The sequence below is a fragment of the Dermacentor andersoni genome, chromosome 10 (genome assembly GCF_023375885.2).
Source record: "Dermacentor andersoni chromosome 10, qqDerAnde1_hic_scaffold, whole genome shotgun sequence".
Taxonomy (NCBI): Eukaryota; Metazoa; Arthropoda; class Arachnida; order Ixodida; family Ixodidae; genus Dermacentor; species Dermacentor andersoni.
Genome location: NC_092823.1, coordinates 65,882,591 through 65,899,383, shown reverse-complemented (window position 1 = coordinate 65,899,383; position 16,793 = coordinate 65,882,591). Strand labels below are relative to the sequence as shown.

At 43.8% G+C, this 16,793-nt stretch overlaps 1 protein-coding gene across 1 annotated transcript in view; it reads right to left on the bottom strand.

Moving 5' to 3' along the window:
* The window catches only part of Mical (Molecule interacting with CasL), a 105,353-nt gene that overhangs the window by 66,884 nt on the left and 21,676 nt on the right, over positions 1-16,793 (bottom strand). Inside the window, exons 2-6 of the mRNA XM_050191147.3 lie at positions 11,806-12,036; positions 9,882-10,043; positions 7,592-7,799; positions 5,801-5,917; positions 5,219-5,320 (exon numbers count right to left, since the gene is read on the bottom strand). Coding sequence (XP_050047104.1) covers positions 5,219-5,320; positions 5,801-5,917; positions 7,592-7,799; positions 9,882-10,043; positions 11,806-11,943 — 727 coding nt within the window. The 5' untranslated portion in view covers positions 11,944-12,036. The remainder of the gene's footprint in view (positions 1-5,218; positions 5,321-5,800; positions 5,918-7,591; positions 7,800-9,881; positions 10,044-11,805; positions 12,037-16,793) is intronic.

Below are 16,793 nucleotides of genomic sequence, written 5' to 3'. Positions count from 1 at the left end.
CTGTGCTAAAATTTCATATTGGGGAGTATCATAATTGTCGGTAAAATTTTTGGTTTAATTCAAAACAGGGCACATTTCTTAAATGTTTAGCCAGCTGCTACAGTGCTGTGATGAACAAGACGATTCTAAGTTTCAAACAATCATATTGGACTCAATTTTACAGTTCAGTCCTGCTACAGCAAAATTCAAAAAACACGCAATAATTCTTTACAGTAGAACTTTTTTTTGAAAAAAGAAAAGAAGAACAAGGAAAGAGGATAATGGCAGATTAAGGTGGAAAGCCACATACAAAAAAACTTTTTTTTTTTAAATTTGGAAGCCAGGATTGAAATAACTTTCTTTCCTTTATAAGCATGTCTTATTTAACTTATCCAACAATTTAAAGGGCGAAAAATTGTTCATTTTATTTTTCTGGCATATAATTTTTGTAGTAAAACTTGTTAAGAGTGGTAGTTGCACCATCAATGATAAGTAACTAATGAATTGCTGAATTGAGGTGTACCCCTGTCACACTGGGAGCTTTAATGTCATTCGAATCGAATGGCATTCGGTGCAGCAAATGTCATTCGCCCGCGGAGGTGCTACACCAGAAAAATTAATGTCATTCGGATGGCGATATCAATGGCGATCATCCCGAAAGAATGTAGCAGCTAAAATAGAACAAGGTAGGTATCAAGTGCTTGCATAAGCAATCCATATATTTAAAAATAAATTTAGGACGTTGCTTCACTGAAAAAAAATTATTTTAGTAATACGTACAAAAAAGGTTGTTCTATTCCAGACTATGTGGCCACTATAAGCGGAAACAAGGCTTAGCCACCTGAGTAGCCGATAAATTGAAAACAAACAAAATGGCTGACATGGCGACGATAGACGACGACGCTAAGTTGCAGCAGGTGAAGCGATTAGTTGCTGCGTACTTTGCATTACGAGCAAGGCGTAATAATCAGAGGAAATGATTAGACGTTCTATGGGCGACGAGCAGAGTGGCGGCAGCATGGTTGGCGGCCAGACGCTGCTGAGCTGGAGAGTAACAACATTTTGCGACAGTCTGCCACACAGATTTTTTCTCTTTAAAGTAACAAGTCCATTAAAACACGCAAAAGTTATTACTTCTCCACAAGTACGGCTTGCAATTTGCAAACGCTCTGTCGTGTTTTGCTTTGTTTCTGGGCTTGAGAGTACACATTTGCTCCGAGTGCGAAACCGAATGTGTTTCTCGAACTCATTCGATTGCGGAAGTCATTCGGTGCTAATGACATTAAATATCGCTGTGTAGCAACCGAATAATGTCATTCGATGCTAATACCATTCGGTTCGAATGACATTAAAACGCCCAGTGTGACAGGGGTATAAGCTTTGTCATTTATGTAGTTAAGTGTGGGACCTATGTAATGACCTAGGATAAATGCAATGTAATTGATATTAAGGATGTAATGTTTGAAAAACTAAGCAAAGCAAAAAATATTGCCCATTTGGACCAAAGTTATTTGCAAGACGAGTTCTAAATTCAAACATACTGCATCAGTTTCTTTTTCCCTAGTTCTATGTGAGGAATGAGTGTGCAAAATTTCATTTCCAAATATTTATTCAGAGAAAGGGTTATCAAAATTTGGGTAAGATCAGGTGGAGCAAAATCTTTTTTTGAGAAAAATGTAAACAAATGTTTCAAACGATGTGAAAGATGTCAAAAACAACACATAGAGGCGATAGAGGCCTTGTGGCTGTTTTTAGAGATTTTAACAAAATAATGAATGCCCAACTAAGTACAAAAAGTACTTGTCAATGTTACAAAGATAACATGAAAAAAGTATTTTGAATAATATTTACATGAAAGAAATAGTACTGACTTTAGGAACAAATGCTATGTGATTTTGGTTTCACAATATGAAAGTATGGGTAGCAAAACTCACTGTAACTCCCAAACTAATAATGACAAGAAGGTGATTTCTTTTGAAGCATGTTCCTGAACGTTTGGGCATACATAAAACTTAAAAAAGAAAAAATCAATCTTGTGCAAGAAAACTGACTTTTGAATGTGGCCTCCCACTTTAAAGTAACTGTAAGAACAGTCCTTATTTCCAGATGTCAGCACTGAGAGCTCCTTAATATTTAAAGCTTTCATTACTATCAGCACTGTGATGCAACTCATCTATTCTGTGATCTAATGCATTGCACATCACCAGTGTGCACAGCAGTAAGTTGAAAAGGAGAGAGTCCTTGAAGGGGCCCTGAAACACTTTTCTAATAAGCATAGAATGGCCTTGTTATTAAAGTACGCCATCCTGACAACTCTCATGCTACAGAAATTTTTTGAATCATCTAACTACTGTCAAATATTGATATATCGAACACGGATATAACGAATTAATGCGTATATCGAACACTTTCTATATCACCTGGAAAATCACGTACATATAAATTTCTTTATTTCGAACGGGATCGGACGTAAAAAAAAATGTATATATCGAACTCCGCCACCCCAGACCACGTGCGCTTTGTTAACAGGAGGTGAGTTCTCCCGCAACACCCTCAAAGATAGCGGTGGCGCAATGGGCGTTCTCAACTGCTGTGCACTATAGCTGCACACATCGATCGCGCCGAGGGTGCCATTTGAACGTAGCGGCTTGGCTTGTTCGACAACATCATCGACGCACTGCATTTGCTGCACTGACTCCTCCTCCGGTGTCGTGCTCTGCGCCTGCCATCCCTCATGAGGTCTGGTTGTTTGCATGGTTGCATCCACAAAGACGCGCGACAGCGTACACTCACTGGGCTCACTCATAGATGCCTTGGCAGACGCCACTTAATACTTTGTTACTGACAGTGTTTCAAAATGCTTCGATTGACGGACGTGGAGATAGCAGCAGAAGTAGCGGCCAAACGAAGATGCTGCCGAGGTTGATCCTGCAAGCGCTGATGCTGCCCCGTTCCTGACTTCAACTGAGGCTGTAGCTGCTTTGGCCCTTCTACGCTGCTACTGGGGTGTAATAGAGGGCATCGGCCTATCGCCTGTGGATTGTTTAGACTACGTTGAGGACTGCTTGTTTAAGCATGTGGTTGCCAAAAAGAAGCAGGCTACACTCCTGCAGTATTTTCAGCCAAATAAATAAATACTTTGTGTGAAGCTTCAAGTGAGTATCTACTGTGTCACGATTGGGGCGCGATCGGTTGCACTGCGTGCCATTGGCAGACTTTGGGCGGCTGCCGAAGTTGGTGCGGCCTACGCTAATTGCGTGCAGTGCAATTGCATAGGCCGCAATTACACCTCCGCCGGATGAGTGGAGTCGTAAACGTGAACTACCTGCACGGTGCAGCCACCTGGTGGCACAGCTCAATCAGGCAAACAGACAGCTAATATTGCAGCAACCAAGTGTATGTTACATCTCTTCTGGTGTAAAACACACTTGGCTATTGTAATATTAGTTGTGTTCGTCTGGTTGAGCTCTGCAACGCCAGGAGGGTGCACCGTGCAGGTAGTTCACGTTCGCGCCTCCGCTCATCTGGTAAAACACCCAGTCCGCTTGTCCTTACCCGAATACAGGACACGCTAAAACTTCTTAATAACACCAGCACCTTGCTCGTATCTAGCAATGTCATGAAGGGAACCAGTTACTGCACACTGACACTCTGACATTTCGTAGACCCTGCCCACGGTTATTTACATGACATCAGGAGTGTGGGTAGTACAAGCAACCGTTCATCAACCTGTGCTTTTTTGGGGAAAGTGCAGTGAAATGAGTTGGGTAAAATCTGCAAATTGCGGGCCTGGGACTCCAAAGTGAAATTTTCGCATGCGAACACAGCACGAAACTATAGTCAGTGTCCCTTTAGAATTTGTCGCCTGCACGTGATTTGATCCACCATAATAAACACAACAATTTCTCAACTACCAACCTGTGAACTTGAAATTCGTAAGAACTGCATGGACATAATAATTTATACAGATATCATGACATTCTTTTTAAGTATGCCCATGCACACACCTTTTGACACCTGCACACTTAATGAAGGTCGATTTTGTCTGCTTTATGACCTTGTCTGGATAAACTCAACAAAAGCAAGTGTGCCTCTGACAGTTGCCAACTGATTTTTTCAGATTCCAAAAAACTTGGACGTTATGGCTATTCCAGACGTCATAAATGCACCATCAGGGTTCCATAGAGGTAATGCATCTTTGTGACCGATTTTTTTGGATGAATTTAGGCCCAGAACTTCCAATTTTCCTGACTAAATCGCTCATTCTGAGCCAACTACACGATCTTGGGAGGCTGCGATATTGAATTTTCCCCTCGCTTGGCCAGGCTTGGCTTCCAGTGGCCTGCACTATAGCCTCCAAGTATGGGAGGCGCATGCTGTCAATAGAGAGTGCGCGACATCCTCCCGTGTCGGAGGCCATGCCCGCTCTTCCTTGGCTGAAAAAACGGTCCAGTGGTTGGCATTTTTCCCTGCTTCTTTCTTTTTTCGGTCAGCACTATTGTCATAATCACTTAATCCGGGATCCTCTTTCTTTTTTTAAGTTTTGGCTGCTACTTTGCATGTGGTGTGTCTCGGAGACGTGACATCTTTGTGTTTGCGTGGCTTCGCATTTGTGTGATCAGCACTACCTTGTGTGCGTTCACGAGAGCTGAGTGGTGCGAAGAAACATGGTTTGTTTCTTGATCTCCATGGCAATCCCCGTTGCCGGAGATTGCCAATGCGGTGATGCTCTTGTCAGATTGTATACAGAAGTGACATCACTCTTGCACAAAGCCAAGCAAATCCGATTGCTTGCAAGCGTAGTATTAGGCAGGGTAACATTAGAGATTTTTTTTAAGCCGCTCTAAGCCTAATAAATGTTATTTCTTGGATGAGCGAGTTTTTTGGACTGTTAATGCTTTCTGAGTATTTTTCGTTCCTCGCGTGGTCTGGAAAATCGGTCAGTGACTGCATATGGCATCTTGAGCTGCCAAAAGAGAGCGGCGTGCAGGTACGATCACGATTTACTTCTTACATAAATTTTTTTCTATCTTTTGCTGCCCCACGTTTTAACTCCTTTCTAACATCTTTTGCAAACAGAATTAATTTTTTGTAAAACTTGATGTAACACCTATGAAATCAAAGAACTAGCCTGAAATTGGCAAACTTCATAGAAAATTCAGGAGAGTTGCCAGGCATGCATTTTAACACCTTAGCTGGCATATGAATTTTCGTCAGAAGTGGGGGCGTTATCACTTGCCCTTGAGCGTGTTTCGTTTTCCATCAGCCCCGATCAGCACGTCGAACTCGTACTGAGATGCTGGATGATCGGCAGGTATTACTTGAGCCCGCCACCCAATTTCTGAAAGGGAGCAGAGGGCACACTATAATGACACGACAGTCAGTTATCAGCAGGACAAAGTTCAAACAATGCAAAGGTTCATCAAAAGAGTTTTGTTCATGGCAAGAAACATTGACATTTGTCTGAAAGCAAAATGCAGTTTCCAAGAACCCATAAAAGTTCTAGCCCATAATGTTACATGTACATTTGAACACCATTACAATGAACTTGTCTGAAATTAAAATGTCTTTGCTATACCTAATGCTCAATAAGAACAAAACGTGGATATCAATGAAAGCAATCCGTGATCAGGCCTGCGTGAAATAAACACAGGTGGGATGCAATATACCGGCGCCACAAATGTTCGACTCTACAATGCAGGGTTTTTGTTTCATTTGTCTAGCCATGCAAGCCAATGTACATACAGTAAAAAAAACAAATCTTCCAAGATTTTCAAAAAGATTAACGAACTTTCCTAATGAATGAACAAGCTGAACTCACTTTCCATACTTTGGTCTTCGGGTGGCTCGAGAAGGTCCCTGAAGGTCACATTCTCATGAACTTCGACCCCTAGGAGAAGGGCAATCTTGAGGAGAATCAGCTGCAACTGCCTGATGCCTGCACACAATGAATGACTCATTAATCTAGGTACTAATTACAAACTTGCCTCACATCAGGACACGTCAATTCAGAGTAAAGCTGGCTCAACATAATGGCCCACTCACGCAGTAAAATCAGCACAAGAGCACTGCTCATAACTGATTCGAACTGAGGCAATCGCTGCTTTGAGGGCATTTTGCATCTAAAAAAAGAAAGCGTGTTTTGTTTTACTTTAATGAATAGGTAAGCAGCATGAAAAAGGATGAAAAAAAAAAGTATGGACACCTGGCCTCCAATGCTAGGGATGAAATTCACTGAGAAGCATTGTTCACGACAGAAGCACCACTTTCTCTTATCATTGCGCAGCTAGGCCAGTAAAGATTTTGCAAAAGAAAAAAGAAGAAAAAAGAAAACTAACAATCTGGACATGGTCTTGTACTTCAGTACAAGACCGTTCAGTACTTTTTCGTGCTGTTTAATAATTTATTAGAGCAATAAATTAACTAGCTTGGACTAAGGTGTCCATCAAGCATCTTTAATAGTTGCTGTTTATGGACATGACTGGGAAGTATACTAGACTAAGAAAAAAAGGAAATGCCTTAGTGTAAAAGTACAAAACTGCAGCAATTTTAACTTACTCATCAGAATGAAAATTGGCACTTTTGCAATAGCTTAGCAATGTGACTGATTGTGTAGCAATGGCTGGACAAAGACTCAAACAAGAAGACATGAGCATCAGCCTCCTTGTATTCATATACCATATTTATCTGAACCTAGGCCGATTGTTCTTTCTTTTTTCAAGTAATCACATACCAAACTTTAGGGTCGGCTTAGATTTGACAATTTAAAAAAATGCGCCAGTATTTAATTGAAATTGATAAATGTGGTGCATAGCTAGCGCCATCTAGAAAAGCCAGTATCGCAGCCACTACTAGGTGTGCCAGTAGCCAATTGAAGTACACGAGCGACATCGCCATGTTGACCTGTGTTGTATTGGCGTGCAGCGTGGTGTTATCGTAATGGCACCAAATAGGCGTTGCCACTGTAGTGCCGCTTTCAAACGAAAAGTTGTGCTAGCCATAGAGGCATCGTCAAATGTTCAAGCCGGGCGGGACTTCGGCATCGAAGAGGGAAAAAGTCGCGCCCGAAAGGCGAAGCATCAATTGGGATAGCAAATTAGTGGGCAGCTAGCTATACGAAGTGAGCATAGTAGTTTTATCAGCCGTATAAACTTGTAAACATTCCCTTACTAAATTAACAAGCATGGTGTCACACGCACACAAACAAACACGGACACATCTCATTCGATGACTGCGGGAACTCGGTGTCAAAACGCCAGAGTGAAGAGGCCTGAGCGAATGCTTGCAGCTGCTCGGGCCGCTCAAAATAAAAAGCCCTACCCCACACACCTACCCTACCCCGACCACAGATCCTTGTGCGCGATGGAAGATGTTGCACTTTCCTCGCTTGTGTGCTCGAGATTGAGCTCGGCATGTTCCCATTCAATAAATGCTTTCTCATTTTGTGAACGCTGTCTTCGCTCTTTTGTTCAGCCTACATTCAAGGTAAGCATTTTTTTTTTCTTCAGTCTTCGGACTTTCAGGAGTCGGCTTAGAATCGGGGCCGGCCTACATTCGAGTATATACGGTAACACTCATGTTCTGCACAAGTAGAGGGTCAGTTATCACTCACTGATGTGGTCTATGGACCCGGCGCAGAACTTTCCAAAGAACTTCTTGGCCCCGAGGCTGCGAAGGTCATGGATGACGAAGGGCCACAGGTGGAGGACGTTGTTGCGTGAGTAACGGTCCCGCTTCTCCAGCACGACCACCTTGGCACCCAACAGCTGTGCCTCGATGGCTGTGCGGAGGCCGCACGGACCGCCTCCGATGATCAGAACCTGGACGGGAGGAAAATGGTGAGAACTCTTGGCTCAGTAAAACAATGAGACAGAGCTCTAGTGCTGTCGATTGCATGAAAAGATGATACCATGAAAAGATGATTGCATGAAAAGTAAGATACCAGTCAGCAAATATAAAGTAAAGAGAGAGAGAAAGAGAGAGAGAGAGAGATGGAAAAGGAAGGATAGGACGGTTAACCAGAGGGTACCTGCAGTTGGCTACATTGTATTGGGGAAGGGGGAAAGCAGTGTGAAAGATAAGAAAGAAGGAAGACGAAAAAAAAACAAAACAAAACAACATGGAACTGTCTCTGTGGGCACTGCGACACAGTCTGCAAAGGCGTTGTATAGTCACGTACACACTGTCAACGTCACACAAATAATATCTACGTCACACAGTGCCCAGTCAAAACATGTCACACAGTCCGGTATCTCTTAATTAATGCAGCAGCACTTCCATAGCAGCCCACGCTGATCTTCGTGCAGGCCAGTTTCTAAGAATTTTAATTTCCGTGAGTGGGCACTTGTCCAGTTGGTCTAGCGTGGCTCAGAGGGTTACTCTTTGCAGGCTGAAACAAGAGCGCTCATGAAGAAGGTGCATGATCATTTTGCTGCCATCGAAGAAGTCACAATGTGGGCTATTGGTCATTCCGATCAGGGGAGCCTGCATTTGAAAGTGCTACTCTGAGCCACAGATTGGCTAGAAGGGTGCATTCACGTTGTGGAAGGTCGGATGGAATACGGAGCTGTAAGTTAGGGTCCAGGGTATAAAGGCGTGCGCTTGTAAAGTCAGATGAATTCTAGTGATCTTACGTTAGGTTACGCACAAGTACGGAAGGTTTTTTTTTTTTGTTGTGTTCGCTCTCAAAAGAGGAATGGCAACGCAGTTGACGCCATTAAGAACAGATCGGGAGCTGCGTCCACATTATCATTTCCATGTATGCCACAGTGACTAGGCAACCACTGAACTATTATATTGCGTCCTTCATCAACTACTCAATGGTGGACTAGTCTGATTTCTGCAACGAACTGCTCATGTGATCCATGACGCAGTACTGAGAGTAAACTCTGGAAGGCTGCCTTGGAATCACAGAATATTGACATGGATAAAGTAAAAAACAAACATAAAATTAAGGGGTTTTAAGGAGTTCTGGTATAACATCTTTGACTTCTAATTTTTTTTTTATCGAAAGTACCGTAGATACTCATGTAAGAGCTGCAATCATTTTTCTATAATCTTGGCTGTGTGCCGCCTTTACAGAGAACAGGCTGATGACGGTTCGCTAAAGGTTCGTACTGTTTCTGCAACTGTAGCAGAGGTTAAGAGGGCAAATGACATGTCATAAACATTTTTATTGTTTCAATTTACTGACGCAAACTGGGCTCTTTTCTCTAGAGGCGAAATGCCACCAATCTGACTGGAAATGCTGCCAACACAGTCGAGACGACCAAAGAAATAATGGCGCGGCCGTGCAGGCCTGTAAGGTGCCAACAAAGAAGTGGCTAGAGCCATCTAGTGGCAACGGAACTAACTTCACTTTCTGGCAGGACGTTTTGAATCTTTTTTCTCAATATTTTACTCTCCAACGTGGGGATGCAGCCCTTACACGAGCATGTACGGTAGGTCCAAGTATTCTAAACACTATGAAAGATACTAGTAAGCATCTGGGCACCTTGAACAATTCATTTCAACCCTTTCTGTACTGCCCACAGGTATAGTTTCCATGAATGAAAGCACCTTAGTGTGAACAGATGATGACTACATCTGTCAATTTGCTTACAGTTGCACTTTTTTACACTAGATGGCCTGTGTGTAGCTTTTCTTTTTATATTTTGGTGCCTGTATGTTTGCGCTGAAAACCGTGGCTCGCCTGCAGGCCACATTTCTGGGAAAGCTGGTGCAATGTTTGTCATTTTCCGGGGTATGGTTTGCAAACAAGGTCATTTTCTGCTTCAATGCTGGCCAACATTGGCCCAACATTGGCCCAACATTGAGTAACATAGGGCCAACATTGGTCACTCCTGCGTTGCTATTAGGAAAGAAGCGCTAGAGGGGCCAGGGGTGGAAAAGTCCTCACGTACCCGCATGCCCGCACAGGCCTTTCCTCGGTTGTAACATTTGTGAGCCGCGCGCTTGTCCAACTTGGTCCAGAGCGAGGCAGCTCGCCACGAGCGTAGCTTCACCTTGAGCCGCGGGTAGAACACCGGCAGCGGCGACGGGCTCAGCTGAAGCACGTCGCACATCTGCGGGAATGGAGACGTCGACATGTGAACGGTGGATGATCAGGTTAATTCATTCACGGTAATAAGCAAGTTAACGAAACAAATTTTTTTTTTCAGCAGATTTTCATAGTGCAGAGAACATAACACCTTTATAATCATACACATACAGCTTGTGCCACAAAAGCTATAAGAACATGCTACGTTGAATGGAAATCTGAAAGATTGAGAGTTTTTCATGTTGGGAAAAGCACGTCCATCCATCTAACTGCAGCAGAGCGCTACAAAGAAAGCCATTTTGGTATTGTCGATAAACAGACTAACCAGTTGATGAAAAACATATCTTTGTTCAGGAAATGGACTTTGGACTCCTGGCTTTAGGAAACAGCCACTCCACCATCTAAGCTAACCAGGAGGCTAGCACATGGTAACATGACGCGAAATTGATTGACAACTCAGTGCAGGGAGCGTAAAACGGGCAATGGACGAATTGATTAAGTTCAGCAAATCTGCAGAGTGGCAAGTGACTGGAAGTGGTGAAACAAAAAAGACACAGTCTTGAGACAACTCTACAATCCTAAACTCATTTACTGTGCAAAGCTGTGCATATGGAACAATGCCACGACAACAACAATGACAGGGGTATGACAATGAGAAAGATGATGGCACTGCAAGCCACGCTGTGAATGACTGCGCATCACTTACTCAAAAGCCTGAGCCTTTTCTCAGTAATTATGATTAATGCCAATCATTCCAGGATCTAAAAATTTTGTTCATGAATGATGATGATCAATTTGTTGTTTTATGGTGCAAGGGCCAATTATGACCTAAGAGCGCCAGGACAGTGTTGATGAGTTTCCAGTGGATAGATTAATTCCGAGAGGTAGGTGTGACGTGACTGTAAAGGGGCCTAAAAGCTGTTTCTGTAAAGCGTGTAAAAGTTATATGTAATAAAACTGTGGCAATTTTTAATGAGGTGTGCTATGGAAATGAAAGATACATTGTGAAAGAATGATGATACACGCCTAAAAATTTTACTAATTTCATCTTCCGTTCATAGGTTCTCTATGTGACATATATTATGTTTGGATCTCATTTAGCTTGCCCATAAGAACAATTTGAAATACACATTCTGAGTTTTACAACACAGCATTGTCCTACAATCTTTGCTTTTTTTTTTTGCAATTTCAAGCGTGCTATTACTCTGCCAAGTTGAAATTTTCCACATGTCGTTTTTAGTTTAGTCTCTCCGATTCAAACTGTGCATGTACTAAGTGTGGTACATACACCACAGGAACATTCAACTGGCTGCTTTCAAGAGCTTTAAAGTGCTCTTGTAGTGCAGTTCACGTTCAGGTGGTCAAAATGGAGAACATACAATTGCTTGCTTTCGAGTGCTTTGAAGTGCTCTCGTATTCACATTCAGGTAGTCAAAATGGAGTACTCTGAACACACTGCCAGGTTTGTTCAGAGCACTCAGAGTCCCTCTCATTTTCAAGCAGAGGATGCAATCGAGATCCGACAAAACTCCGATCACGTGACTTCTCCAAATGTTCTGATAGCAGCTGAACATTCAGTTCAGGCATGTTTCTTTCTGGTCCTAATGTCAAGAGGCCTCCGCATTGCTGCAAACTCAGTTGTGGTGCGATAGGAACCAGTCAAACGTAGCATAAGTCCAGCTGGTGCGTCGTCCGCTACAAATTTGTCTCGGTTTTCGAGGATGTATCTGCTTTACGCAGTAACAGTGACAAGTGACTTGGAAGCAAGATGAAGCAAGGCCACTCACCTGCCGGTAGGTGGACAGGGCCGCCTTGAAGGTGCCGGCGGACACGAACTGGTCGAAGATGTCCGAGGCCAAAGCACTTTCGGGGCTCATGGCCTGGGGCAGCCCCGTGGGGGTGCCCCTTGCGCCCCGCATGGCCATGGCTACCTCCTCCTCCTCCCCCTCCTCCTCCTCCTATCAGCCACCGAACGTCAATGTCTTCTCCTCCGCATGGCTGCTTTGACACCCACCAGCCTGCGAAAGGACAGCGCTCTGTGTGAGGAAGCCAGTCCAGCTGAAAGCCCAAAACACAGCCGCACCCTCTCTACTTCATCACCACTGTATATAGCTCGAAGCCAAAGGTAGGGCAGCACCCCTTCTACATAACCATCATCATTCTATCTTACATCCACTGCAAGATGGAGACTTCTCCCAGTGATCTGCAACAACCACTGTCATGCTATCAGCCAATTTCACACAATGCCTGCAAATTTCCTAACCTCATCAAACCAGTTAATCATCTGCCATCCTAGCTTGTGCTTCTCTTCCCTTGGCACTCATTCCGTTCTCTAACAGACTAGTGGTTATCTACTCTATGCATTGCACAATCTGCCAAACTCCTCATCAGATATTGTAGTTCTGTAAACCTTTGTCTGTTAATGCATCTGAAATGGAAAAATGCAATATATGATTTCACAGATTTCATGAAACTTAATATGTATACAGCAAACTCTCAGTTGTAAGAACGTCGGTTTATCAAATATTTCAGAATAACAAACTTTTTGAAAATCCCCGGCAGTTTTCTTATAGATTCTATGCAAAAATGTTTCACTTAGATGAATTTCGGAACGGTCAATATTTCAGTTTAACGAATTCGCTCAGAGGACCAGGTGTTGCACTGCACTGCACTGCAGGCGCAACCGATGCCCGTGCTCATCAAACTGCCGCTCCAGCAATGTAACGTCGCTGGCGCTACAGCGCCCACGGGGCAAAGCGGCGGCGCGGAAAACGAATGGCAACGAGGCGTGGCCTCCGAGATTGCCCGCACAAAGCGAGCAAGCATGTAATCTCGGAGGCCATGAACAAAGTAACATCGCTGGAGCAAAGCGGCGCTCTGTCACACCACAAACCGCGTGGTGCGTGTTTTTTTCCGACCGGCTAGTCGTGGCATGGTCGTCGTCTCTTTCTTTCCAGTCTCGTCGGTTCCGCGTGTGCACACAAACGACCCACGTGGAGTGTTTTTCATTGATATGTACAAATTCCATTTCACACATTTCTAACGCTATGGATGCCATGTCTTTTGCTCCATGAATTGCACTTCAAGCTTTTGACTCTGTATGCCATGTCTTATGTTGGTCTAGTAAATATTCAGTTTAGTGAACTTTCAGTTAAGCGAACTATTTCCTTCAGTCCCTTGAAGTTCACTCAAGTGAGAGTTCACTGTATATAAAGGTTTTGCAAAAGTGCTACTTACAAATGTAAGTGGTATATATTTCCGCGTGGTGGATGATACATTGATTCTGTCTGCTTTAGATTAAGTCTCAATTGGGGCAGCTTAAAGAATTGTGATATTGTGTGTGTCTATTTCTCAGTTATCGAGTTGTTAGCTTAATGCTTTGGCCCTTTAATCTTCTGATTTTCAACAATTTGTATTTTTAAAAGATGGATAGCCAAAATCAAAGACCTGCTCCAAATACAATAGTTTGTATATTTTAACTGTTTCTTTAAAATGCAACAAACTTCATTATACTGGGTGCAAAAATCACTCATCAATTTCCATACGTTTAGATAGTAACTCCCGAGGCAAAGCTTCTCTTTTAATCTCAAGTACAATTGTACCCAGACACCTTTTTAATCTTTTAATCCATACCCCAATGTTGCTGTCTTTTAAACTTAGCCTCTCTACTTAGCAAGTACAAAAACAGTGCAACAGTGAAGACATAAATTCTCCTGTTTGTCAAGAGGTAGAGGTGCATCACTGAAGCACAAAAACAGACTGCTTCATGAAGTTTAACATCACGACATGTCATAGGGGTTTTGAAAGATGTTATCACTTTTCCCTGCATTAGAACAATTGCTATGTTTGAACTATGGTTTGCGTTAACGAACTCAAACTGCATTTCACCTACTTACACTCGCACCTACTTCCCTGTAATTTGGCATTTGCACTCCATTTCTTTTGCCCACTCCTACAATAACACTGACATGGCTGCAGCAAGTAAAATAAGTAAATGCCATAAACCAAAACCCTATACCTCCAATATTTCCCCCAGAAAATATGTAACTAATTTTCCAAGTTATTCATTCGGTCATGTTATTTCAGGCCAAACACAGGTCAGAAAAGTATACATCACGTGAGTGTACATGTCTGTCGTAGCGCAAGCTTCGTGTGTGACGTCTTGTGATATCTAACTATGCCCTGATATAGTGACGCCACATGACCCTGTGACGTCATAGGGTTTTCTGTATAAGAACAAGCCGTTCTTGGCAATAAAGACAGTTGCCTTTCTGCTCCTGGACCGTTGTCGCTCTTCTGCGTTAGTTCATCTGGCGACGAAGATGGGATCCCCGTGACCTGGCCTACTGGACGCCATCAACGAAGATGCGGCGGCTCAACGAGGCCACGCTACTACTGGAGGCGTCGCTACCATAGGCTAGCAAGAGATCCGGAATCCAAACAAGTAACACATTTACTTCTCCTACCAAGCCATGTCTCGGCTCGGCAGACTAGACGAGTACGACCCTAAGGTTCAGAACTTCGAATCTTATGTCGAACGATTTGAGCATTACGTCAGGGCAAACGAGATAGCGGAAGCGAAGAAACTGTCTGTTTTCTTGACAGTAATTGGTGCAGAAGCATATGAAATTCTCAAAAACTTGGTCGTTCCATTGCTACCAGGAGATAAGACCTTCACGGAAGTAAAAGAGCTCTTGCAAATCCACTACAACCCGAAGACGTCTGTAATTGCAGAAAGGTGCAAATTCAACCGCCGAGTGCAACTTGACCACGAAAGTGTCGAAGACTTCGTAGTAGAGTTGAAGCACCTAGCCCGCAAATGTAACTTCGGGCCATTTCTCCTGGACGCGCTACGCGACAGATTGGTAGCTGGGATCCGAAGTGAAGAAACGCAGAAGGCGTTGTTCACGGCTGACGCACTCACGTTTGAAAGGGCATGTAAAATAGCTCTTGACAGCGAATTGGCCGCGAAACAAACAGCCGCAATACAAGCAGGAAGCCGCGCAGAGAGCATAAACGCAGTGAAAATGAAGACTAACGAGCATCAGCGCAGCGACCGTGACCAAGCGAAGGGTAAAAGCTCGGCGCGAGACAAGACCAAGAAACAAAAATGTTACCACTGTGGCAAGACACACGCGCCAGAACAGTGCTGGTATAAAAACTACTCGTGCAGACTATGTTCAAAAGTTGGGCACCTTCAAAACATGTGTCGAACGAGCAAAAGTGAGCTGAAGGCACATGCAGTAATGGAATCGTCAGACGAAGAAGAGCACACTCTGTACAACTGCACAGTCGACACATCTGTGAAGAACGGTTATGTGGTGACTGTAAATGTGGAGGGCCAGAAAGTGTCAATGCAGGTGGACACGGGGGCCGCAGTGACAGTTGTACCTGAAAGTGTGTACAAAGAGAAGTTTGCGCATGTGCATTGTGAACCTACTCGGGTTGTTCTAAAGACGTACACAGGCGAGAAAATGGATGTTATAGGGCAATGCAATGTAACCGCGACCTATGACGGGCAGAGTGCAGTTTTACCAATCGTTGTTGTGAAAAACCGCGAACGCGAGTTACCTGTATTGCTGGGAAGAACCTGGCTTAACAAGCTTCGGCTGAATTGGAAATCGCTTTGCAGTGTGCGCAGCGAAGACAGAGTAGATAAGATTCGCGCAAAGTTTCCAAACGTGTTTTCGCAATCGCTGGGTGCTATCAGGAACTTCGAGGCGCAAATTGTTTTACAACCGGGTTGTACGCCGGTGTTTTGTAAAGCACGCCCGCTTCCTTTTTCTTTGCGCGAACAAGCAGACAAACGCCTCGCTGAGCTCGAAAGCCAAGGCGTAATCACGCCTGTGAGTAAAAGCGATTGGGCAACTCCACTGGTTCTGGTCCCAAAGAAACAAGGCGATCAAATACGCCTTTGTGGTGATTACAAGATCACTGTAAATCCCGTACTTAAAATAGACCACTACCCACTACCACAACCAGAGGAATTGTTCACAGCACTGTGTGGAGGCAAAGTATTTTGTGTCTTAGATTTGTCATCGGCATACCAACAAGTGGTACTGAGCCCAGAATCAAGACATATTCTGACGGTTAACACGCACAAGGGGCTCTATCAATATAACAGACTCCCTTATGGAATAGCCAGTGCCCCTGCTTTGTTCCAGTGCATGATGGATAAGGTTTTGCATGGTATTCCGAATGTTGGTTGCTATATTGATGATGTCATAATTGCAGGCCAGGACGTGGACGATTGCCAAAAAACGCTCGAGCGGGTGCTAGGCAAGCTTTCGGAGCATAACATAACGTTAAAGCTGGAAAAATGTAAGTTTTTCCAAGATTCTGTCTCTTACCTGGGGCACATGGTCAGCGCCGATGGCATCTACCCGACAGAAGAGAAAGTGAAGGCAATCCTGCACGCTCCTGAGCCAACAAATGTAACCGAATTAAGAGCATACTTAGGGCTGCTCAATTTTTACAGCAAATTTATGAAGAATGTGTCATCTATAGCAGAACCAATGTACAGATTGTTACGGAAGGGAGAACGATGGCTGTGGACGGAGTAGTGTAGTAATGCTTTTAAAGCGACTAAGCATCTGCTTGTAAACAGCCATGCTCTTACCTACTACGACGCACGCAAGCCGCTTGGGTTGCAATGTGACGCGTCTGCGTACGGCGTTGGAGCTGTAATTTTTCACGTGCTACCGGACGGAGAAGAGCGTCCGATAGCCTTTGCTTCACGAACTCTGACGTCAGCTGAGAAAAATTATGCACAATG